General features: G+C 38.1%; 5 protein-coding genes across 11 annotated transcripts; 3 read left to right on the top strand and 2 right to left on the bottom strand.

The window, feature by feature from the left end:
* The first annotated feature begins 437 nt into the window (after window positions 1–437).
* Window positions 438–3854, top strand: LOC105265104 (meteorin-like protein). 2 transcript variants are annotated; one of them, XM_011302413.1, is made up of 3 exons: window positions 438–1006; window positions 2608–3151; window positions 3420–3854. In XM_011302413.1, exons 1-3 carry the CDS (start codon window positions 894–896, stop codon window positions 3630–3632), a joined length of 870 nt encoding a protein of 289 aa, XP_011300715.1. In that variant the 5' UTR covers window positions 438–893; the 3' UTR covers window positions 3633–3854. The 2 variants fall into 2 exon arrangements, with proteins under 2 accessions (XP_011300715.1, XP_011300716.1); XM_011302414.1 differs by having other exon boundaries at window positions 439–1006; window positions 2611–3151.
* Window positions 3855–5602: 1748 nt separating this feature from the next.
* Window positions 5603–9970, bottom strand: LOC105265103 (testis-expressed sequence 2 protein). Its single transcript, XM_011302412.1, has 6 exons — window positions 9489–9970; window positions 7824–9285; window positions 7483–7675; window positions 6863–7368; window positions 6706–6778; window positions 5603–6483 (listed from the first exon to the last, which is right to left on the bottom strand). Exons 1-6 carry the CDS (start codon window positions 9532–9534, stop codon window positions 6157–6159), a joined length of 2607 nt encoding a protein of 868 aa, XP_011300714.1. The 5' UTR covers window positions 9535–9970; the 3' UTR covers window positions 5603–6156.
* A 170-nt stretch (window positions 9971–10140) lies between these two features.
* LOC105265101 (rho guanine nucleotide exchange factor 3-like) lies at window positions 10141–12180 on the top strand. The gene is made up of 3 exons (XM_011302409.1): window positions 10141–10496; window positions 10587–10828; window positions 10943–12180. Exons 1-3 carry the CDS (start codon window positions 10431–10433, stop codon window positions 12096–12098), a joined length of 1464 nt encoding a protein of 487 aa, XP_011300711.1. The 5' UTR covers window positions 10141–10430; the 3' UTR covers window positions 12099–12180.
* Window positions 12043–14732, bottom strand: Mettl3 (methyltransferase like 3). Of its 3 annotated transcripts, XR_892049.1 has the most exons (5): window positions 14214–14732; window positions 13934–14135; window positions 13349–13894; window positions 12235–13162; window positions 12043–12104 (listed from the first exon to the last, which is right to left on the bottom strand). XR_892049.1 is itself a non-coding variant. In XM_011302410.1 (4 exons), exons 1-4 carry the CDS (start codon window positions 14374–14376, stop codon window positions 12376–12378), a joined length of 1698 nt encoding a protein of 565 aa, XP_011300712.1. In that variant the 5' UTR covers window positions 14377–14732; the 3' UTR covers window positions 12221–12375. The 3 variants fall into 3 exon arrangements, 2 of the variants coding, with proteins under 2 accessions (XP_011300712.1, XP_011300713.1); XM_011302410.1 differs by lacking the exon at window positions 12043–12104 and having other exon boundaries at window positions 12221–13162; XM_011302411.1 differs by lacking the exon at window positions 12043–12104 and having other exon boundaries at window positions 12221–13162; window positions 13349–13867.
* An 83-nt stretch (window positions 14733–14815) lies between these two features.
* Window positions 14816–17694, top strand: Set (NAP domain-containing protein SET). 4 transcript variants are annotated; one of them, XM_011302405.1, is made up of 4 exons: window positions 14816–15173; window positions 15467–15671; window positions 15767–15963; window positions 16071–17694. In XM_011302405.1, exons 1-4 carry the CDS (start codon window positions 14919–14921, stop codon window positions 16341–16343), a joined length of 930 nt encoding a protein of 309 aa, XP_011300707.1. In that variant the 5' UTR covers window positions 14816–14918; the 3' UTR covers window positions 16344–17694. The 4 variants fall into 4 exon arrangements, with proteins under 4 accessions (XP_011300707.1, XP_011300710.1, XP_011300709.1 ...); XM_011302408.1 differs by having other exon boundaries at window positions 14817–15173; window positions 15467–15656; XM_011302407.1 differs by having other exon boundaries at window positions 14817–15173; window positions 15467–15656; window positions 15758–15963.
* The last annotated feature ends 7077 nt before the right edge of the window (window positions 17695–24771 follow it).

The following is a 24771-nucleotide window of genomic DNA, read 5'->3' as shown; positions in this document are numbered from 1 at the left end:
CCACTAGAATTTCAACTCACCACCAAAACTACCTCTTTCGACAAATCAAAATGATCGAATAATCGAAATATCCTCAACAGTCTCGAACGCCACTTCAACTACCGCCAAGGACTTCCACGATTTTTTCACTTCATTGACAGAATGCATAATTTATTGTTAAATCATTACAATCCTTCATCAAATTCTTCCACTGTTAAAACCCCTTGCTTTTAAACAATTAATTATCTTGACCCAAAAGTGCCAAATTTTTAGATACAATGCCTACATGGGGGGGGGGGGATTGATAATAAGAAGAGAGAAATGCCGAGAAATAATAATTGAATGGATTCATCAAGGCTGTACTGGTGTCATGTAGAGTCGAGAGAATTTCTCCCACCATAAAATTTCATCCCCACCAGTGGTAGAACCGAGGGGCATGCAACCACTGGGTGAACGCTCTGGTAGTTTCTGCGCCAGTTTCATTCCCGCCTCCGAACTCAGTGTTTTCGAAATGTTTGTCGAGTCCGCCACGAAATATAATTCCTGTGCGCCAATTCTCCATTTTTGGCATTGATTCGAGTCATTGGAATGAACAATTACAATCTAGTGAATTCGTGACACCGATACACACCTCAACAAGAAACTCGATTATCTGCACTAGTAACGTAGATAAATCCTATACTTGTGTTCACTGTTTATGGATGTGAAATTCCTACGGAGCTCGGAGAATCGATCTTCTGTTTTGAAACTCAAGCACTTGTGCTGACCTCGGAGAAGAAGGCTTATTGTGAGCATTGTCATTTCTGGGAATTACGAGGGATTGTCGGAAGTTGAGATCTCGTGGTCAGGATGAAGTGATCGGCGATTGCGGGATATCGTTTAGAAGATTATTTAAGGGCTGTATCGAGAGGATCATGTGGGCTGCGGGGTGTATCGTTGTTTTGGTGGTGATTCTTGGATTGGGCAGTTGTGCACCCACTCATGTGCAACCCAGTGTACCTACGGATCAGTGTGATTGGACTGGAAGGTTCGTATTCGTTTTTTATTTATGCTTGTTGCTTATTACACTGACATTTTGTCTCATTCAATCTATTTCTTATATTGTCTTATGGTTAAATAATTTTTCGTAATTTATTGTCACTTTATTGTGGATTTTATTGCTCGAATTATTAATCTTTTCTGACGCCAACTTTCTCCCATTCTTCCGCGAAATCGTGTCAAACCGAGTCGTCAGTCCGTGTTTACATTCACGAAACTAAAGAAAATTTCTTCTGTTCGAGTTAATTGCATCCCGGAAATAATACAACATTACCAGGAATGGAGATTTAATGAAGACCACAAATGTTACTCCATTTCCAGAGATCTCGAGTTTTCGCAACAACTTAGTCACTCTTCAGGCCTTTCACTCTTCAACTTAGAGTAGTCATAAAGAATCGCGAAATGGGTTCAAAGGATACCGTAATTTCATGATAATGGGAAGCGGAACAAAATGGAGTTGCAAAATACCTTGGAATCCGTATTGGCTATTTAAATCGAACTCTCGAGAAGACTCTTGACTTGTAAAAAAAAGCCAGTCCAATTTTCTCCGGCTCACTCTTGACTTTTTTATTTCACTTTCAAGTTTACCGTGTATGGTATTGGAACATACCAATCATTGAATTCCTCGTGGAGAGATGCAAAAAATGGATATCTACAGGGACGAGAGGAATTTCAGGGCTATCCAATTTCACTTGTATCGGAGAATGGAATAAACTCGGTAGCAAAAATACATCAAAATACCGGAGACATAAAATTAGAGGGGATAAATATTTTTTTAGTATTCGAAAATGATGGTAAATGAGAGGGAATTTAACAATGGAAAAGATACGATCGATTGATGTTTGCCTCATCAAAATCAAAATAAGAATATCGGGTCGATGAAATGTCGTTGGAGCATAAAAATCCCTCGCCATAAAGGATCGTGAGAAAACCTAATTGTCAATTGATTTATGCAATCGTAAATTGTTGGGAGTCACATTTTCATTGGTAATTTTGTGTCTCATGTCTCGTTCATGTAGCCCCGCTCAATCGTTAAAGGGATCGAGAGCGTTTACCACGTATATATACCAAAAGGCGACACGATAATTTAATAGCCCCCAGGAGTAAAGTAAACTTTTATCAAAATGTAAACCGGTCGTGGTGACTTTGAAACCGGTTCATGCCCCCCTTGTATGACAAAGGGGAAGGGCTCTCCCTGTCGCCCTATACTTTTTTATTTCTCATCTTTCCACTTGCCCTTCTTCTCATTTTTCCTGAAGCGTCCTCCGGGGCTTCGATTTTTACCGATAAAACTATTCTCCTGTACCACATAAACATTTCTATAGGTTAATGATGGGAAGGGCTAATTATTGTCGTATTGTCGTGACCTGAGTAAATCGAAAAATCAATTACAAAAAGGAAATTTTTCATCAACTCTATTATTGCGCAGCAATATTGGGACCTAGAGGAAATAATTCTAGCATTTTCTCCTTCCATCTTGCAAAATGATGGATAATTATTAAAATGTGTTCGTGTTAATCCGAAATATATTATAAAAATGAAATAAAAATTGTTGATTTTTTTGTAACGAAAAACTCAATATTTATTCAGCAGTGGTGGCGGTGGTAGAGGAGTTCGTCCGGTTTATTTGCGATGCTCACGGGGTACAGTGTCTTGGCGCTACCCCCGGGGCGCATTGAGGGTGGTACTGTCTGGTGGTGGTGACGGCAGGAGTTTTCGTGGCTGCATCAAAGTAACAGGCCCAGCTCGAGTTTACCTCGAGGGTAAAGGCACACTGAGACCGGTTTATGCGCCAGGAGATGGTAAACACGAGGCACTACATCGTTGCTTCCACTCGAGGGGACAGCTTGCTGCTCTATACGTGGAGGCGGATGAGCCCACGCCCGGTCATACCACAGTTAAACTACGTTATGATCTTGAACTCGAGCCAGTTGATGAGAATGGAAAAATAGTCAGGAGAGATGAGGAGGCTGAGTGTAGGCCATGCACTAAGGAGGAATTGGCTGAGACTTATTGCAAGAGTGATCTCGTTGCTAGGGGTACGGTTAGCGCTGTTGAGATACGACCGGATCTTGATGCTTCTGAACTTGTCCTCAGGGTGACCAAGACACTCAGGCGGGTCGAGGAGAATGAGGTAGATTTTTATTAGAATCTCATTACAAAAATTATATAAAGTAGACTCTAGATATAGGGATAATCGCCCATTTTTTATACCTATAATTTCATCATTAAAACGTCATTAGTTGTTATGAGAAACTTTCAAAGAACTGAAATTCACACTCTGTGTCATTTTTTTTTTTCATTTTTCATATTAATTTGAGGGGGGAGAGGAAATTGTTGGTTTTTACTGGTTGTTGAGAGGAAATTAAACGCTGGATTTTTTTCTTTTCCTATGATTACAGGACAACGAAGTTGATTCTGGTGATCTCGGCGTCGAGAGGGAGATCAGGGTGCGTGTGTCCAAGACCTGCGATGCTCGTCATGGTCATGGGGAATTTGTGATAATGGCGAAAAAGAGATTGGGTGATCTGACACTGGCTTGCGCCCCCAGGCTGGAAGCCTGGGCTGAGGCTGTCAGGGAGTTGCAGAGTGCACCCTGTCTCCTCAGGAGCTAGAGGCTTATTGTAAAAAAAATAATATCGATGGAGTTTATTTGGAATTGTGTAAAGAGATTGTATATAGATGATATATTTTTTGTTGATTGTACATAACGAAAAATTAACTTGATGGTAAGATTTCGATCTCCAAACTGTGATATTAATTGTTTGTAAGATGTTTGAAAGATGCGTCTATCATCGCGAGAGCTTTGAACAATAAAAGATGTATTCGATGGAAAATTGCAGGTGTGTGATATTATTTCATCTAAAGATTATTTTGAAACAAGTTATCAGAAGATTTTCTGCATGTACCATTTCTTCTTTTACTTTCTGATGAATTCTTTCTGTTCGTCTTTTTTTGTAATAGCATAGTTTTTGCGCCAAATTTAAAAAAAAATTCAATTTTCAAAAAAAGAATATCACTTTTTAACAAAATTCCACACATAATGTGATCTGCTAATACCACAACCCCACACCCATTTATATTCATCAACAAATATATATAATATTTTATTGTTTTCTTTTTTTTCCGTATAACAAATACATGGGAAACACGCATGAAGAAGGTGAGAAATGACGTAGAAAGAGCTACCTTTTGTCCTGAAATGACAATTGCTCGTTATGTTACCTCATTCACAAGAGAAGTGGTATTGTTTTACATCAAACACTTCTCGTCCTCCTAATAATTACAAAACATGGAAAATACTCAAGAGTCATATAGTCCATGTCATTTGTCACCATTAACTTCTCCACATTATTATAATATATTACTCTTTTAATTTCCTGTTATTTCCTTTGACTTCCATATTATATTTTTCACCGATTCCCATACTCATTAATTTTGGTCCAGCAAAAGATTAAGGGCCGGATGGAGTATCTCGGAAAGATAATTTACTCCAAAATTGGGATTCCTAATTACTCCGCCAATTAATTGTTTTTTTCGATAATTGTTCGCTAGCGTTCTAGTCGTTGACAACCGCTAGAATGCTAGCTAACAATTATTGAAAAAAACGATTAATTGCCAGAGTAATTAGGAATCCCAATTTTGGAGTAAATTATCTTTTCCAGATAATCCAACCGGTCTTTAACGCAGTTTCTAAAAAAATACCATATAAATGGGCAACTATGCTTACCAATTTCCGAGGTAAGTTCTTATTTATCATTATTATACACTAAAGGTCGAAGAAGAGAGCCAAAAAAGGGAAATCAATTCGGCCGGTTATAATTATCGTAGATGTATCGACCAAGAAAGAAAGATTTCACTCTGAATTTCGAAACTCAGACTTTATGTGGTTGAAGAGTTTAATAGTGAGAATACTATAAATACAGAATTATATAATAATAACGAAAAGCAGGTGCGATGTTTGCAATAATGATTAATTATATGTTGATTATTTGGTTAATTGAAAAAACAGAATACCAAAAGGAAGAAATCATAGATAGAAATAATGAAAACTGTTGCAATTTATCATTGAGTTTCAGCATTCACTTGATCGAAAAAAAAATTCAAGCGATTGTCATATTCCCAAGAGTAGCTACTGCCCATTAATATGATACTTTTTTTATAACTAAGGTAATTAGGGCCGAATCAGGTAACATAATTCAACTTACGGTTGCACATATTGAAAATAGAAGAAAGCAAAAATGTTTTATGAATTTTCAGCAAATTGATTTATGTAAATAAATTCATTCGATTGACTAAATGTCACTTAAGTGTTCGTTGCAAACTCTCAATGTTTATCATTGAATAGATATTAAAATCACCCGACATCACAATTATGGTTATTATCGACACATGATTACATCCCCGATCAAGCGGTAACATTGGACAAAATATCACATGAAAAGGAAAATATGAAGAGAACAGGTATCATCCATTACTTGATTGACTATCGAGTGGAATAAGAAAATAGGTTATTTGATTTAAATATCGATTTTATCTTCAATTTGTTAGATAATCTAGATATGAACAATCAAGTCGAAAAGAGTCCACATAATTGAGTGTTTTATTCGCTCAATTTTTTCATTCGCACAATTACTTATTCTTGCATTGAAAAGCTCGTAAAATATATTCCATTCCACTCAACTCCAGAATTTTGTAACTCTTCAAGCATTTGGTAAACACATCATAAATTCTACTGTGACAAAGCATACGCGGTTTTTTTAGCTATCAACGAACGTTGAGTTCAATTTAGTGGTGAAGTGGTGAGATAAGTCGAAATCTCACTCGTTTATAATGTAATTCATAAGACATTCCAGTGGCCGGTCCTTTTTTCATATCATTTATGTTTCAATAAACATCCCACTGTTGAATGAAACATTTTCAGTGACGACGGCAGATAGCCATAAAAATGAGTAGTAATAGTTTTTGAAGCAAAATATCATGGTAAAAATATCGAAACTGGATAACGTCACCTGGAATGCTCCAAATCTCCTTAGTCACAAGGTTTATTGATAAAAAAAAGTCGCACACAACCGCCGAATACGTTTGTTATATAATTTTCCACCTGTCCTTCACTCCCGTAATTACTCAGTAGTTCAATTAACGGAGGTTTGGAAAATTCGGGCATAACGGTATCACAAGGTCGTCCATATTCGGCAATACAACGACTTTATCAAATTCCTTGAGTAATTTCGTTTTTATCCAATTAGTTACGTATCCAATATTGACAGCGCGCTCTCCAACCGCTGGTCTTGCATCCAAATTAATTTTTGGAATTGGTTTGAATCCGTACCACAGGCGATCGGACGGCGGAGGTGGAATGTTAATGGATAAACAGCCTTCAATGCTGGACACACTGACCATCAACCGGATCTCAGTATTGGAAACACCCTCCATGGCTCGGCGAACGTATGACAACTCTGCAGCCTACAAAGAACATACCGAAATGACTAAAATCACTTTTTTCTAATGATTTTTTGTGAAGCAGTTAGGAACATATGGAATTAAGCTGGCGAGACCATTCTATTCATTCTCGCACGACGAAAGAACATGAAAAAAACAGTCAAATACTTCAGCGCCTTTGAGAGGACACATGTGGCATTCGATATTCAATGCCTCGAGTTTATTGGAATATTTTTAGACACTCACATGCTGAAAGTATTTGTTTGCTGCCAATTTGTCAACCATGCTCAGAAACTTTCGACTGGACGATTGTGTTGGTCTGAGAATAAAATTGAAGGGTTTTATCCACGAATTGAAAATTGTATTTTGTGAAATATTTTGAGATTGAATTGTTTAAACTTACGTTGACTCCCTGGACGAAGTAGCTGGCATGTGAATACTCTCTTCGTCTTCAGTGGACGTTTCTGGACTGTCCTCTACATCACTATCGAACATTGGAGATCTAGCAGGTTGTGGTTTATCACTTATTCCACTATCATTTGAATTATTGGACACAGAGCCCGCCTTCGTAAGCTTCATCAGATTGATCTTGGTTTCCACCGTCATTGTTACACCGCAATCATACGAAATGTCTAGATCAATCCATAAACCACGTTGGTCGACTGTTGGTTTACTGGCTTTGTGGATGAAAGGTGCGCTCTGGCCAATCACCAATTCTGATATCATTAAACTCTCCATGAAATATGGCAGCTTGATGTTGGACAGCTTCCGCTGAATTTTGTCCTGGATGACATTTATCATGTCGGGACACTTGTGCATATCGAATAAAAGACGACCGAAGAGGGCGTTGAGCCATAAAATATCGTTGTCCGCAGGTGTTATATTGGAATCCGTTGGAATTGATTGGATCTGAATGAAAAAAAAAAGAAAATCATTGATCATTGGTGATTTGAAATTCAGAAAAATTTTCAAGAATTACCGATAGATGTGGGATAAAAATGAAAATTTATTGTAGTTACTCACATCAGTATATTTGGACATGTATGAATTGTAAGTCAATTCTGGTGGAGTATCGATATTACTCAGAGTCAAGTTTTTTCCATCTCCATTGCTTTGCGATAATGACGAAGAGCTTGATGATATCGTCAACTCCTTGGTGGACGGTATTGAGTTCCGCTTGTCAACTGCCTTGGCCGCCGACACCAGTCGCCTGTACCTATCGCATAAAATTACAGTCTAAACCACACAACTTTATTCAGGAAAAAGCCACCGCGAAAAAATTCACGTAGAAACCCAACATAATATTCGGAAAAAAGGGGTATCCTGTTTCAACCATTACTCTCGTAAGAGAATTTTGAACTCACCAGTCTTCCTTCTGTCTATCAGTCCTCCCAAATACGAATACTTTAAACGTTGTGTCGTCCTCCTCATCCTGGCAGTCCTCGAATACCTCCTTCAGGTCCTTTGATAGAGAGACATCATCGTCAGTTTCGTCCTCCTCGACAATGATTTTGTGGCTCTCCTTCTCAGACTCTTGGAGCTCGTCATCTGACGGTGTCTCTATGACGACACTATCGCCGATCCCCTCAGGTGCAAAAGTTATACAAATTGGATATTTCTTGCTCCATCGTCGTCTTCTGGTGAGTCCCTCAGGGAGCAATTCAATACTAGCTCCTACCAGTGAATAAACCCTCTTCCTGGTATACCTAGCTGTGAGCTGAGTCTCATTCCACACAGCCCTTTTAGGCACCCTCGTCCTCGTCTCCATGATCCTCAAAGTCTCTCCCTCCAACTTGAAGTAAACTGCGTTTGTCCTCGCCACGTGATAATTCTGAGGATCATAATCACGTGGTAATTCATTCAACCACCCCTCAAACTTTTCAACTACAGCGTGCTCCTTAACTGCTTGAATCTCCAACACGGAAATTGATGAGTCAACCTGTGGAGTTTCCACTATTGGCATCTTCAAAACCTTCACTATTCTAGATAGTGTCCTCTCGACTGATACAGCAATGAGAATACCAGCTAGCAGTCCCATTATGTATTGAGGTAATGGGATCATATAAAAAGTTAAGAGGATAAGTGGTAATAGAACTGCACAATGGATTATACTTGTCTTTAATTCATTGAAAATTAGTTTTGGCTTCTTAACACTTTCAGTCTGTGGTTTCGCTGTGCACATAAGTTGGCGGATCATATTTATTGCTTTTGTTGTGGATACCTCTGTGCTCTGCTCATTTGATGTCTCGGAGAAGGTCATTGTCTCAACTTCTTCAACTTCAGCTGCCTCAACTCCACTTTCCACACTGTCCTCCATGTTATTTGTTTTTAATCCGGTTTTTATTGAGGAGAATCTGAATCTGGAGGAGTGACTTCGCCTCTTCAAACAGGGTGAGGATTCCTTCTCTGGTTTATCGAAAACTGGGTCCTCAGTGGGTGTAATATCCCCCAAATCCTCTGTGTCACTGACACTCGAGTTTTCTCGGCTTCTCCTCTTCAATTTATCCTTCTTTTCACTTTTTATCTCCGACAGTTTCTCCTCGAAGGTCTTTGTTATCTTCCCTCTGATATCTGCCAACATTTTCCAGGGGTCTGACGGTGGTGTGCCCTCAGAAAAATCAAGACTAGATGAACGTATATCTAAGATATCTTCGTTGCTCTCTGAGTTACTGTCAGACTTAAATTTTGCTGTTTTGAAAGGGCTCGAATTTGGCGTTGTCTTCTCTGATGCTGGTTTCTCATCGTCTGTACTAGGATAGAGTTCCTCTAGTTCGTCGTCACTTGCATGGTAACGAATGACTGGGACTGACGTGGTAATTGATTTACCTAAAATAATTTTTGACATTAGAAAACTTGTGAGAATACACTTCACAACTAGCTTGGACACTAATTCCAAATTTTTTGGAGCATTATGAGTCACTAAAAAATAGTCCTGCATGTGGTAAAATAGAACTTAGCGCCGACTTAATCAAGACAAGGTCAAAAAATTATAGAATATTAAGGAATAATTTTCTAAAATTTATCCGTACCTTTCATCATCCCCAACGTCACTTTACCCGGACTCTGTCTAGCCATTACAATGAAAAACTTCCTAACATGTATTTGAACTCAGCTGACACTCAATGTAAAACATTATTCCCGAATATATCGATTCAACACCCAAGCTAGTCCTCACAATTTCTCTTCACCACCGACACATTTTTTCAAAGAATGAGTCAAAGCATATTATCTTTATCGGGGAATAACAATCGACGTCTCTCATCAATGAGTCGTGACATTCGACTGGGTCTCGTTGTATTGCAGAATATACATATATTGATAGATACCATCGGTGAACATCTGTTATTACGGCGACATAAATGACTCATCAGTGTCAATTCAACAAGGAACTACCAGCCGGTGCTGCTCCATAGCAGATCCAGATACCTTGGCCAGGCCAATGAGTAAATTTTAACCCTGACAGTGGAATTTTTATTATTGCAAAACATTGTGCCCAAACAGCCCGAACAGGGCCACTAAGAAATTGTTGGTACACAGAGTCATGTAGATTTGAAAATAGGGGAAATTATTATGTGATGGGTTCTCATGTGACGATCGGTCAAATACTCGTGACTGATTGGTCGGGAGAGCCAGGATGAAATGTATGTGCCTCTGCCTCTTGATCATTAGGTTATGGCAGTTGGAGTTGTTCCATGGCCGTTTTTGAAAAGACAAGCTCTAAACGACACCTGCTCCTCTTTCCTCACTCGTAAATCACAGGGTTAATACCGTTTTTCGTGGAATTATTATATTTATCTGATGCCTATCGATCTTTGGCTGCAAGTTATAGATTGGATATTGTGGTAGAAGTGATTTATCTACGATTAACATCGATAAGATATCGATAAAGAGCGTGAACATTAATCTGTTTGTCATGGCATCACCTGGGGAATCTATTTTCGTTTGAGAATTCGTGGGAATTTACAACGAAAATGACAGATGAATTCGATGAAAATCTGGACGAGACGTTCCAAGAGCCTCGCAAGAGGTTTTGGCAGGTGAGAATTCATACTTCTTTATTAAAAAATGCATAGTTTTGAATGGTTTAATTAAATGACTTTTGAATTATTATTGGGATTATTATACAGAGGTCCTCGAGAAAAAGAACTAAGAGTGATGCAATCAGTATTAGTTCCATGGATATATCGTTGGATTCTACGATGATGAAGAGGAAAAAACGTCGGAGAATAACTGAATTCGCTACGAATCTGTTATCTTCATCTACGACTACTGGCAGATTGAGTAATGTATTACAAAGGTCCTTTGGATTTCAGCAGAACAATTCGATATCAATGATTGATGAGGAGATGAATGCTGGACCAAGCAAGAGGTGAGAATCGTTGTTGACTAATTTAGGAGAAACATCAATGTAAAATATATTGAGAGCTATACTATTTCGATGTCAATGAGGGGAATTACACAATTTTTTTGTTTTCTTGTGCAGAACAAGAAGTATATGTGAACGTGCAGGCAACTTAGCGATTCGTAGCTGGGTAACAGACGTTGCGGGATATTGCGAAGCTTCCCCAAGGCCCAGTAATCTAGGCAGAACCGAGGTTAAACGTCAAGAAGCAATATACGAGCTGTATTGCGGTGAGAATATTCTTCTGAACGATCTCATCACCCTGAAGGAGACGTACTACGAACCCCTCCAAATGACTGACATATTCACTCCCTCCGAGCTTCGGACACTCTTTGGTGATCTCGATATGCTCGTCCACGTTCACAGCAAGTTACGAGATGATCTGGTGGAGCTGAGAGACTCTTCCGGTTTCACAGATATCATCGGTCCAACTTTACTCGAATGGCTTCCAACACTGGTAGATCCCTACGTAGAGAAATGCAAGTCCCAGATCTTGGCGAGACACATTCTCGATGAAAAACGTTTGAGAAACAAGAAATTCCAAGAATTCTTGAAGAGGAGAATGGAGTCACCGAAGGCCGTCGATTTGTGGACGTATCTGGATACTGCTAGATCTCGAGTGGTGAAATATCCTCTTCTGGTGAACGAGATATTAAAGAGGACACCAACGGGACATGAGGATCGTTCCCTGCTAGAAGAAGCAAAAATTGAACTCTCTAAATTATTGGAAAGAATTGATAGGGCCATGGGCGATGCCGAGTGTGAGTTAGCAAGATCGAAAATTAATGTAAAAGAGGAGTATGATCCTGAAGGGTGCATAATCGAAGCTGTAGAATTAATTACTGAAGGACAGCTGAAGGATGCCAAGGGATTAAAACTTCACTGTTTTTTGTTCGATACCTGTCTAGCCTTCACTCGTCGAGTTGTGCGCTCCAGAGTGAAGAATTATAATCTAACGCGATTAGTCATTCCGAAAGCTCAATTGAAAGTCCAGACTGACTGCGAGGGAAATGGCTGTGCCTTCAAAATTGGGGAGCATTCGTTTGTCCTGAGAGATGAACACGATAAAAGGCATTGGATGGACGCTTTCGAGAAGGTACATCGTGCTCCAAGAGTCTTGAAAAGTGAAAAACCTGTTGATAAGGACAATAAGGACTCTAATGGAGACTTTTCCATCTCTCGGGTTTTACGTAATAAGCAAGTGTCCAAAAGAACCGTTCGGGAACGTCCAATCTAAAGATCTCTGTTGAGATAAATATTTTTTATATAATCTTATATAAATAATTATACAAAATTAAAGAATAATTTTTAAGGTGTAATTAAGCAAATATGTTCTTGCAATTTATCAGTCCATTTAAGTAAAAATTCCTTACGTTATTTTATTGATGAATCGTTAGAGTGGAATTGGAGATTTTTAAAGTGGCACAATTTCTGTTATGAAATCAATTAACGATTGATATTCGTTGAAAGAATTATCAAATTTTATGGTCGCAACTTTTCCCACTTGAATAATCTTAAGATTTATTAGGTTTCATTGAATTTCCGTCTGGATAGCGTTTTCTGAAGGCTTTGATGAGAACTGGATCGATCAGATGTACCCCATCGACCTGATTCCCCAGAGTTATCCAATTAGGTTGAACATTGTGTGGTCTGCCAAACAATTCGATTTTTCTCGTACTAGGACTCATCCTCTCGATGATACCGTAAATTTCGTCGGGTTTGTGACTGGTTGCACGTACTTCAGCGACAATAACATCAGAATCGAGGCCTTTGTTGATCCTAGGGTTGCCTTTCATACCGACGAGGCAATGTTCCTTGCCATGATTGAGCCAGTGTCCAGTTCTCCCTGTCCTGATGATCCTTTGGAGTTGATTCGTTTTTACCCAGATGATCTCATCGACTCTTTCATAACCCCACAGTTGGAGGCACTCCCTGCCGAGCTCCATAGCTCGGCCAGTTACCCAGAGGAAGAGTAAACCCTCGTCCTGAAGGGCTGGAATCCCTAACTGACGCATTTCGTCGTCAGACATTGTGCCATAGGGCAATTCCATGTGAATGTCCCAAGGAGGATCAGCCATTATCACAGCGAATTTTCCGAGAACTGTCATGTCTAGGTATCTCAGGTCACATTGGATCCACTGAGGAGGGTAGAGAGTAAGTTCTGTGCCTGATCCTGGTGATGACACTGATCCCTGAGTTTCTGAGGCTTTGGTCATTGTATTGGGAGGATTTCCGCTTTCTGAATCGATTGAGGATTCTTTGGAAAGTGCTATTGAACCGTCTACTTCGTAGTGTACATATCTGTGAGATGAATGCACAACTTGAGTTGATAAGAAGATTGCAAAAGATACTGTTAACATTTATTGTCATAAACCAACTATTCGTCCGTTCGAAATAATATATGAACAGATATGAAATTTAATGAGAAACTAGAAAAATTGGACAGAATTTCTGTAATGATAAAGTGTTATTATTGTTCTGACTCACTTGCAAGTATCCATGTGAAAACAAGTATTCAAAAAGCTGCAGTCACCTAAAGATTCATCCGTGTGTCCCTGAATAATTTTTTTGAAATGTAACTTTTTGCATTTAGTTGTTGTTCCACCATTCAACTTGGTGCAGTCGACCCTGGTACCGTGGGGACAGAACTCCATCACCTGAGCTCCTCCCTGAGACCTAAACCTCTCAGCCAGTGATTTTTCTTTGGATGTTTGTTTGGATAGAAGATCAAGAATTTGCTCGCCAACTTTTTTACTCTCTTTCTCTCTAATTGTGGGCATGAGAATGAGAGACATGATGTCCTCAGCATTTTTCTGCTCCTGTTTGGGATGCTTCTCCGGTGGTCCATCAATGTCTTCCTCCTCAGGCTCGTCAGTATCGTCAGTTTTCTCGCGGGGTCCAATGTCCGGGGTATGGTTGATCAAGGTTTCTTCGGTTTTACTTTGGGTGTTTAGAATAGTGAGGACTGTGTAACCCAGAACACCATCCTCAGTCACTTCTTTCATTCTGAAATGATTGGTAATTAATGGAAAACTAGAATAAAATAAAAAAACAATGAATCAACTAATTTACTTAATAACATCCTGCGCTGCCAATCTCTCTAGAATAGCCTTCACATCGCTATGAAGTACATCAGCACTCAAATTCTTCCTCAATTGAACACTGAGGTCAGCTGACGTGATTGGACTGTCAGGAAGAGTTACATGAAGAATACTCAGAATATCCCTCTCATATTCATTGTATTTCGAGTGATGTCCTGATGGAGCATCGGCTTCTGTTTCAACAAAAAACGAACAATGAGCAATAAAAATAAAAAAAAAGAAAATAAATAAATAAAGAATGAAGCATTCACCATTCACTATAACAGTCTTAGTAATCAATGCACTAGTCGTAATCGTAGGTAGAGTCGTCAAAGTAAATAATTCATTCCTCTCTCGTTTTCTCTTCTGCAATTTCTCACGTAAGCTATTTCGCTTGATCTTTATAGCTTGAATCTCTTCGAAGGCGTCTGACATATTTACGTTACAAGGTTAGAAACATTGAAATTAAAGGTGCAACAACACAATTCACTAAGTCATGAAATAAAAAGTCGTCATCATTATCGTCATTATCAGGTCATCGTCAAATAAAAACTTAACAGTGTCAACAACAATACATATCAATCAACGAAATACACACAAATGAAATCATTGAAACAATCTGCAATTGTTGGACTTTTGTACTTATCGTACTTATCAACTAGTGGACCTGAGTGCACTCTGGGGGTAACACAGTCTCCTAATGAAATTCTTCATTAACCCGCCACCATGTCTCTGAAGTCTAAATTCTCTCTTGCAATATCTCAGCCACTTTCCCCTCTTTATAAAATCAATTAGGTAATGCCCAAAACGGCGGATTGCGCGCCATGAAAATTGTGAGAGCTTATATGAGAGAGAGTCTGCATTTGGCAGTGTATGTGTGTACGTGTGTACAGCGAGTGGTGGCGGTGGTGGCTGACTGTGTTCCACAGTGGTAACTAGTGTATTGAGAAATTTTTTTAAACAAAGTAGATATTAATATGTCCTCGCCTACGAAGAAGTTGAAGAAGGTGGAGGACAGTGCGGGAGATGGAAATGATACGCGTGATTATGACGTTGAAATACAGAAGACTCTTGAGGAAATTGACGGTTGTCAGAATCAAATCGATGGACTGAATGAGAAGGCCAGCGATGAGATACTCGAGGTGGAGAAAAAATACAACAAGCTACGAAAACCGTATTTCCAGAAGCGGAATGATATCATCAAGAGGATACCCAATTTTTGGTTAACAGCTGTATCCTTTTGTTTATTGGTGGAAGTTGGAGGGAGAGGGGTTGGCATCTTTGTAGATTTTTTCGCTCATATTTGACACTTGGCGACCGGACCGGCGTCTACCGGTGTGATACCGCCATCTTGTATCACTATATATAGATTTTTGCAATACTCTACGCAGTGATTGTCCCGCCGGTTTTAAGTTTTTAAAATTTTTTCGAATTTTTATTGTTGCTAATCACCGGGTATTTTACCACTCTCGTAGCCATGATTTTTTAAATACGTTTCCAGATTTTTCTTAACTGTATTCCATAGTTTGTTAATAATAAGAAAATAGCTGAGATACTGGAGGAGGACGAGGAGGATGCACTTCGGTATCTCAATAAACTCGAGGTCGAGGAGTTTGAGGACATCAAGTCTGGGTACAGAATCAATTTCTACTTCGATGAGAATCCGTATTTCGAGAATGAGGTGCTCACTAAAGAATTCCATTTGGGATCATCTGGTGAGTGGGGATTAGGTATTTATGATGGATTATTTTGAAGTTGGTTGGGGTGTTTTGTTGGGAGAGAATGTCCTTCATGGAGAACTCCTGCATCATTGCAGGGGATCCAGCTTCTCAGAGTACACCAATACGCTGGAAGGATGGAGCTGATTTAACCAAGAGAGCAAAGGGAAAAGCCCAACTTAAAGAACGCAAAAGGCCGCTTGGTCACAGGTCATTTTTTGATTGGTTCACGGATCATGGCGATCCAAGTTCTGATGATATTGCGGAGTTAATTAAGGATGACATGTGGCCAAATCCACTGCAGGTCAGTCATTTTACTGATCTTCACCAGATTTTCTCGACTCATGAGTACAATCATCACAAAGAAATTACTCTACCATGTTTTTCATGTAAAAAATGTATAATTTACAGTATTACCTGGCACCTGATATGGACGTGGAAAATGGTATCGAGGGCGAAGGAGAGGAGGTGGACGGTGACAGTGAGGAAGAAGAAGAAGACGAGGAAGATGTTGCTGGAGAAGAGGGAGACGACGTTGGTGAGGGTGAGGAGGCAGACGACAGCATAGTGGTGGTAGAGGATGACGGCGACATGGAGGACGAGGATGAAGGGGGTAATGACGAGGATGATTTGCTCGGTGATGACGAAGGCGATCAAGAGGCAGATGGCGAAGAACCTGAATAAAGTCTCTGAACGCTGACAGATATCATCTGTCACGAATCGACTGTTGGTTGATTCAGTTAATTCTCAATAGCAGAGCAATTCTCCACCGCATGAAGAACAGAGAAAATCAGCACAAGATTTTTTTACAAAAAAAGAAAAACGAAAAAATAAACAAACAAACAAATTACTTTGAGTTTTGGCGGAGGTCAGTGAGTGAGACCTGAGAGTCTTTGCCTGGAACTTGTTACATGATAATTATATTGATAAATAGCATAGAATACAATTAAGCGAAAAGGCACTGGGCAGGGATTCTCTGTCAGTACTCTCAATCCTCTCGGAATCATCTATTCGAAAGAAAAAAAAACTAAGTACGCAATCATAAAAGCAAAAGACGAACGAGGCGCATGAATGCGATTCAATCAGTTACAATTTTGGTAACAATTTTCTTTCCATATCTCATTGTTTTGATTTTAGAAAAAAAAAATTTATTCTTGAAGAGACCACTTTGACGATATTGTATATACGTGATAAGTCGGAGTTTAATTTTCCTGAATTATTGTCATTTGATTATTCTTTTAGAAGATAACGTTCTTAACGCCTCGGGTTTCTCTTCCAGTTTACTATTTTTTATTCCTTTTCAGAGATACATATTGACTTGGTCTCATAACACAAACACACACCACTTAACCAGATAATTTCATCATTATCAAGTAATTTTTTTGTTATTGTATATTTATCAAATTATCAATTCATGAGGAAATATTTCAGTAATTTTTAAGTTATATGTTTGTGAGTAAAGGTTACTTTATTTTCACAGGCGCCAATTGCTCCTGCAATAGATTTTAGCTATCGAGTCATTGGCATTAGTTCCCGTATCGTGGATTTTTTAATTCATTTTCTTAGTGACATTTAAAAGGTGATAAGGAATATAAGTTTTTATAAAACTGCAGTCAAGGGATGCATAATATGTGTAATTCAGACAACTCAAATTTTTATTTGAATCCATCGAATCTAAATGTCCGATAATCTCTCGATGAAATTTCATTCGGACTTACCTCGATCATTATTTTAACTTTCCAGGAATATATATGTGGCCATTTTCTGTTGGGCAAAATAAAATTATATACTCTGATTGGTCCTGAGAAATCAATATTTACAGTAAAAAATCAGTAGAGAATCATTAATAGAAAATATTCGTTTGGACCTCACGTTATCTTTCGTAATTGTTCGAAATGATTCTTCTCGTCCCAATACTTGCCATTTATTTTTTTAAATCCCGAAAGGTTGAAATATGTCAATTTCTTTCATGTAAAAATTCATAGATTCATATTTATACACAAATTCTGTGAATAAAATACTTTGAGTACTATAACGTGAATTGCATTCTATTTACTGAATATAATCCAGCCTGTTTCATCCTGAATTCATGGTACAGATATGAATTTCAAATAGCTCTTTTCAGTCGTATATTTTTTCCAAATTAAGTTGCATATTTGATCTTTCTTTGAAATATTTCAAGTACTTCGAATTATCATTCTATTGAATTATATTTTTATTTAATTTCATTGATTACTTTATCGTGTGAAAATATAATGAAAAAAATAGTGAAAAAAATAGGGCGGTCATGTAGGTAGTCTAGCTGTCTATTTAGATTCTAGATTCATATGAGAGGGTTATGTGCTTTGCCGGTCGTACCGATAAATTATCTACACAATTGTTTCTTTATCCTGTCATAGTAATACTCTTTATGCCATTGCGCCGGTAAAACGCGTTTCTAACCTCGCTTCGCTCGGATAAAAACGCGTTTTCGGTCACAATCACATAAAATAGCATCATAGCCACGGCGAAAAAAGTGATTCTGACTCATGAGCGTTATAATCCTCGTCTCCGACTCGGACTATAAAGTCGCATTCGTCAGATTCCCTTTTTCCGTCCTAGGCGTGAAAAATACTATTATGTCGTCGCGGCCGGTAAAACACGTATCTAACCTCTCTTCGCTCGAATAAAGACGCGTTTTCAGCCACAATGACATAAAATAGCATCATAGCCACGGCGAAAGAAGTGATTGTGACTCATGCGCGTTATATCCGTTATAGCCGCATTCGTCAGATTCACTTTTTCCGTCCTAGGCGTGAAAAATACTATTTTTCGATGAGCGTACTTTATTTTCTGCTGCATTGAAAGAGAATAAGAGAGAGGATAAATTAAAGTAGATTAGATTTCAATTCACCAGGCGAAAAATTGAATTTCAGGTATTCATGTAGTAGTTTCCTATTCCACGATTCTTATATGCATACTTATCCGAAAAACTCAATTTGATGCCCGGGATAAGAAATTCATTTGAAATACAGTAGAATTTCGTTATAGTGCCGTTTCTCAATTACTGTTTTCGCGTACCTTTCAGTTTCCACACTTTATTACCTCCGTGTTCCACGATACACCCGGTGAGCAATTAAATTCTATGAAAAGCAAAACCCAAAAATGAATTTCAATCTACTGATGAATTCGCGCAGAACTTTACAACTAAATGTCCATAATATTGTGAAATTTAGTACTCAATTGCATTCATTTTTCAATTATCACTTTTACTGCTATTTTATTGTAACATTTTGTTCAAATTTCAATGGAGGTTCTTAAAAAATAAATTAAACGGCAATCTAATCGCATAACCGAATTATAGGTAAAACTCTACGAATGTAGAATAATTTACGAGCTCACCTGTCATAAACGCACAACGGTTCCGTCGTTATGTTTCCCTGTATGATCATTTTTCAATGTTCTCTTATCACATTCCATCGACAGCCCTCACAAAATACAATTTCAATTCCCTTTTCTAATTTTAAAATCCTGATTTGAGGCGTTCTGATATTTCTCTCGATTAATTTTCTTTTGAAATTCCCTTGACATCCATTATTTTTCCTGTTCCATTGTCTCGTAATTCAAATGGAGTTAGATGAACCGATAGTTCAACACGAAGACCATTCACAAATGACTTGTATGCAAAGGGCGCCGAAAATATGAAAAATTAAACCATGAATTGAATCTCGACGAAGACAATTTCAAAGTTGTTTGTTTCTTTAATAATCGTGGCTTGAAGTGTCAGGTTTGTTTCTCCAAGACTCGCGAAGTAATCGATTTACACTATAATATTATGGCTTGTAATATTTTTTGGGAATATTCCGAGGAGTAATATTATAATATTGAAAAAAAATTTAGAGCCGCCTCAGTCAAAAAATCACCAGTTGATTTTTGTAGAAAGTTTACTTTTTGGAGAAAATTCGAAGCTATACTCTGCTGGAAGTAAAAAAATTACTGTCGCAGTCACTGCACCACCCATTAAATTTTCATTCTATGCCCGCTAATTTCCCAAGGGTCTCAGTGAATTTTTGCTTCTAGGTCCCTATTTATGAAGCGGGCGTTACAGTGTTATCAAGATACGGTTATGTGTGAACTGAATACTTACGAACAACTTAGAAGAGTGGCACTCTTTTCAATTTAAATAAAAGGCCGATATAAAAAATTAGAATACCCTAGACCATTTGTGCCATAGTAAGAACTGGCTCCCCCATGTCCTCATGATTTATCAAGGTTAATAGCTAATTGATGACTGAGACGATCCAGTTCTATTAATTCCTATCAAATATCTAGAGACCTGTCAACGCCAAAGAAATTATAAAAAATCGTGAATAACATGATGAACTGACTATTCTTTCCCCTCGTCTTGAAAAGATTGTGTAATATTTTTAGTCTGCACTTAACGAACATTAAATCATTATAGTTAAAGCCCTCCAAATTCAAGATATACTTAACTGGATATACTGAACGAAAAAATCAAAGCAAAAACTGTAATAGTAGAACTTGACTTTTTCAAATGCTGAAACAGCAGTCTCATGAAAATTCCAGCAAAAAATTCCACCAGCTCGCGAGAACTAATTGACAGCACCAACAACGTGCACAGAATTCGAGAATCGACGATATGTTCCCCTGTATTTCCTGATGAATAGGATATAATAGAAGAGAAGGATAGGCTGATCCGACGTTATATGGATCTATTACTTCACTAATTATACGTTCAGCGAACAAATGCACGAAACTTGTGACAACCCTGGTAACACTATCTGTTCATTGTTTACCTTTTCGTTGCAATGAAATCTTTAATTCAGTAGATTCATCCCGCTCCTAATTAAATCTTCCATTTGCATATGATACGTAGTGATATTTATTTACCCGTCGATGAGGACCGCTGCAGGTTGAAATAATCATCTACACGCAGAAAACACTATACTTAAAATACGGGATTTAAATATTTTTAAATTACGATTGTTATGGTGTAAATTATGCAGTCGATCCCGTAAATTACGCTTCCAAACTCGTAACTTACGGGGACCCATTTCATGAATTACAAGATACGACCACGTAAATTACAAGTTTGAGGTCGTAAAATATGGGGCCAAGCATGTAATTCACGAGGTCGAATCTTGTAATTCACGACATAGTTCTCGTAAGTTACGAGTTTGGAATCGTAATTTGCGGAATCGACCTCATAATTTACGACATAACTGTCATAATTTACAAATTTCTGGGCGCAATTAACGTGGTTTTAGCGCATCATATTTACGTTTTCAATCTGACGATGTACGAGATCAGAAATCCCGGAATAAATTATGCTTTAAATATTCTATTTTAAGTATAGTGTTTTCTGTGTGTACATAAGAGTACATTCATTCGAAATAAATTAAGTGCAAGAACCGGGGTAACATTTAGGTTTCGAATTCTCTCAATGAACCTGGTACGGCTTTCCCTATGAAAATTGCATTGCGAGCACTAGTGCGAGTTGGAAACGATTACTCCTAGTACAGCCGTGCACCATGTAATCGCCGAATTATTGCGAGTTATTCTACCATATACAATTTAAATTCATGATATAATGCGAGCATTGGTACATGAGGCATAAATAGCTCTCCCCGGAATACGCATTTAATGAAATATTAATGTAGAATCGATAGAAGCTCGTGGTGATAGCGAATTCATGGAGTTACTGTGGCAATCCACATGGTTCTTGGAAATGAAAACATCAAACATGATATTCGTCAGATCTTTTGGAGTGTTTGGGTTTTACAGTTGAATGGATTTTGAAAGTTTGAAAGCATCACGATTGACATCAAAACATAATAGTATTGACAAAATGTACGGATTGATTATGATGAGAATGTATTATTCCCGACGATTAAATCATTATTGAAAAAACTCAGCAATCATTTCAACAATCCTTCATATTAAATTATAATTTCAATGATAATAATAATACTTTAAATTCAATTATCATCGAGTGTAATTATAATGAAGTCTATATCATAATCACGGTAGTCATAATTATAATTAAATTGTGATTAATTGCTTGGAAAATTCAATGTGAAAGTGGAATCAAGTAGTGCATGTTAAAAATTAACTAATGCATCTGTCACTTAGAGAAATACCCACAAAAAATTCAAACAATTATAGAAGTTGTGGAAGATATTCCGTGACATTTTCTTATTTTTATTGACTATCATCCGTGTGAGGCATAAAAACTTCATATCTTCATGTATTTTTAACCGTTTTCACAATGATTCAACGTAAACATTGGTAAGAATTTTTCGTATTTGAAAAATACTTAGCCACAGGGTCTCGATCTGATGGTAATAGCGATTGATGCATGGAGAACGATATGGATATAGCCGTGGGTGATTTTTTGGGAACAGCAGTCTGGTCGGATGTTTACCTGGGGCAGACCATCCTCGTCTGCAAAGCTTTCGGCTTTCCCTCTCAACGGCATCCCCGTTGGCAGTCTCAGTCCATCCAATGCCTCCAGCCGACCAACATATGAGATGTGGATATATCTTGTTACCGCAGTGGGCGGGGAAAAATCCACTGGTGTACCTGCTCGCTTGCACCAAACGATTTTTTCTATTTTTGCTTTTGCTCACTCGCACTGTTACCTCAACGTTTTGCTCGCTCACAGCTCTCAATAGTTGCATCAATATTTGTCCAATGCTATCGTTCCAAAGTTTTTTATCCCCACAACTCGGTGAGCTGTGCTCTTTTCATTTTAGAGGGCCGCAGGCATGAGTGCGTTGTCGGGAAAAACATTAGTGGAAAATTTGATAGACCAAAAATAAGATGGATTGAATTTACTCTTACTTTAAAATTTCCAGACTAATTTTCATAGCGGGAATACCACTCGTTTTGTTTGACGTTTGTATTTGGAGCGGAATTGTGGCATGTTTATACGTTTCCAAAGAGTGTTGATACAATTGGTGCAACTGGAATACGTTCTGTTGATAATAACAATGATTGGGAAAACATTTTGTTGGAGTTTGATAACTCGCAGCTGTTATGATTAATTTTTAATTGCACAAGTACCTACACAAGAGTTGGGTGTGCATATCAACTCCATTTTCATTTTCCAAAATGTTCAAATGTTCAAATGTTCGAAAGTTTAAAAAATTCCATAAAAACCGTGAGTAAAAATTGTTTCCAGAAATTCCAACAGAGAACATTGAACAAAAGCGATGGAACACCCAGTGAAAAGTTGGTCGCTCTTACATTTTATAAAAAGTTCCTCGAATAAAAGATTGGAAAGATGCTCGTAGAGATTGCTTTCGACATGTTAGAAAACTGAAACTAGTACTAAAATCCTTGTAAACCTCCCCTGGTCTATTTTTGAATTTGCAAAATACAGACGACTCAACAAACAAAAACACTGGCGAGAGCGAATAAATAAAAACTGAATGTTCTCCATTTCCTCGGCGGAGATTGAGTGTTGAAAGAAAAATGAACGATGCAAATTCGTAGAGCTTTGGTCTACATGCACTTTTTGTTTTACACATCAAATACGATACGCAAATTTCTGCGATGAGAATTCAAAAGCTTATGTGGGATTGTGGGAGAAGAAATGGGGTTCCGCGGCAGGGATTGCCTAATATGACTGCGGTGAACCGCGCGAATATTACAACTTACCAATTAGTTTTCAATTTACGTTTCATCCGCTGTTCAAACAGATATTTGTCTAATAATAATTCTATCAATGCGATAAATTCACTCCATTAATTTTTCGATTCCATTGAAAAATCCTCAATTTATTCGAATTCGTAACATGTTCTACCAATAAGGTCTAGAGATCCATGAAAAAGCTAACAACTTCGATAGAGACAGAGGATATCAAGTGAACCCTCATCGGTCGACCTGAAATATATTCTGAAATGAAATATGCCAGTCAAGTAAATATCAGTAGTGGCTTCCTATAGGGTCACAAATTCATGACGAATAATGTATACAACCCACATATTCGAGGCTTCATTATTTATATATTGGAGGAGCGATTTTTCAAATAAAAAGCAGTTTTTTCATTTCATTATCGGCAGACTGCCGAATATTGAAGCCTTGAAAATCCTGAACTTACATTTATGTATCTCGTTATTTAAAAACGAATATGTAACACTAGAGCACGTTTCAATCCTGCGGAAATGGTTTCCAAATTCCGAGTTGAAACGCACTTGAAACAAAGGCAAATTGGACAGTGGATAGTGAACTTGAAGTATAACTATTGTTCACTTCTCTACCGGGTATATAGCTATAGCTATAGGAACGTCAACTCGAATAGCTTCCAAGATGTAAATCAATACTCCTTGGATAATTTTAATAATCAGCCGTTGAGTTTGAAATTACACCGAAACTTTGAATTATCCGAAAGTGAAATAGAAAAATTTATGTCTCATCTCGCTATCCAAGCCGATTTCTGCCGATGACACAAACGTTAAGTAAAATTCATCGAGAATCCGTCATTGCCGTTGAATCCGATGAGTACGACAAACCAGAAAATCCAAGTTGCCGCAAGCGTAAGTTGTTGCCGACTATTTTCATATTTGCAATATGAATTTACTATTTTCTCAGTTTGCTTACCCGTTTACATGAATAAATCTGCGAGCTTTCATTCCCGAGTTTCCCGAGTCATCTTTGCAGTTCTGCGGATAGGCCATCATTTCCGGTGGCTTGTTCAATGGAGAAATCTGCCAGTCAATGGCAGGCCTTTACATCCCACGAGCTCCAGTTTATTTACTATACACCACTGCAGGTTCACTATACCTGGCTGGTTATTTATATGTCGAATTTGACGTTGTCGGCTCGTACAACCGGAAACACCGACTCTCTCTGGGGAAGCAGCTCACCTTTCCTTTCCGCATTCCTTTTTTTTTTCTTGCTCCTTCTCGATCGATGCCAGTTCTTATCGTCATTCTTTCTCCTGAGAAACAGGCGCTCAAACATCGGTGCATCACGTACGGTATTCGTATTCAACTCTTGGAGATGCCAAACAAATATTTTCTCACTTTGTGCACTGCACATCGAAGTAGCAACTGTCGAGAATATTTGGTGAAAAATTTTTATTTACGTGGCAAGAGGATGGGGGGGG

Source organism: Fopius arisanus, unplaced genomic scaffold, assembly GCF_000806365.1.
Source record: "Fopius arisanus strain USDA-PBARC FA_bdor unplaced genomic scaffold, ASM80636v1 scaffold00027, whole genome shotgun sequence".
In the NCBI taxonomy this organism is placed as follows: domain Eukaryota; kingdom Metazoa; phylum Arthropoda; class Insecta; order Hymenoptera; family Braconidae; genus Fopius; species Fopius arisanus.
Note: the sequence above shows the minus strand (reverse complement) of the source record. Positions and strands in the feature narration are given on the sequence as shown.

Bases quoted from the DNA above. Each gene is read 5' to 3' on its own strand.
- LOC105265103 (XM_011302412.1), bottom strand. From the start codon at position 9,534: ATGGCTAGACAGAGTCCGGGTAAAGTGACGTTGGGGATGATGAAAG. The intron at 7,676-7,823 runs GTGAGTTCAAAA...TTTATGCGATAG, and splicing joins GATAGACAGAAGGAAGACTG to GTACAGGCGACTGGTGTCGG. The intron at 7,369-7,482 runs GTGAGTAACTAC...TTTTTCATTCAG, and splicing joins ACATGTCCAAATATACTGAT to ATCCAATCAATTCCAACGGA.
- LOC105265104 (XM_011302413.1), top strand. From the start codon at position 894: ATGTGGGCTGCGGGGTGTATCGTTGTTTTGGTGGTGATTCTTGGATTG. The intron at 1,007-2,607 runs GTTCGTATTCGT...ATATTTATTCAG, and splicing joins CAGTGTGATTGGACTGGAAG to CAGTGGTGGCGGTGGTAGAG. The intron at 3,152-3,419 runs GTAGATTTTTAT...CTATGATTACAG, and splicing joins GGCGGGTCGAGGAGAATGAG to GACAACGAAGTTGATTCTGG.
- Set (XM_011302404.1), top strand. From the start codon at position 14,919: ATGTCCTCGCCTACGAAGAAGTTGAAGAAGGTGGAGGACAGTGCGGGA. The intron at 15,672-15,757 runs GTATTTATGATG...GCATCATTGCAG, and splicing joins ATCTGGTGAGTGGGGATTAG to GGGATCCAGCTTCTCAGAGT. The intron at 15,964-16,070 runs GTCAGTCATTTT...TATAATTTACAG, and splicing joins TGTGGCCAAATCCACTGCAG to TATTACCTGGCACCTGATAT.
- Mettl3 (XM_011302410.1), bottom strand. From the start codon at position 14,376: ATGTCAGACGCCTTCGAAGAGATTCAAGCTATAAAGATCAAGCGAAAT. The intron at 14,136-14,213 runs GTGAATGCTTCA...TTGTTGAAACAG, and splicing joins TAAGACTGTTATAGTGAATG to AAGCCGATGCTCCATCAGGA. The intron at 13,163-13,348 runs GTGAGTCAGAAC...TTCATCTCACAG, and splicing joins TTTCACATGGATACTTGCAA to ATATGTACACTACGAAGTAG.
- LOC105265101 (XM_011302409.1), top strand. From the start codon at position 10,431: ATGACAGATGAATTCGATGAAAATCTGGACGAGACGTTCCAAGAGCCT. The intron at 10,497-10,586 runs GTGAGAATTCAT...ATTATTATACAG, and splicing joins CTCGCAAGAGGTTTTGGCAG to AGGTCCTCGAGAAAAAGAAC. The intron at 10,829-10,942 runs GTGAGAATCGTT...TTTCTTGTGCAG, and splicing joins AATGCTGGACCAAGCAAGAG to AACAAGAAGTATATGTGAAC.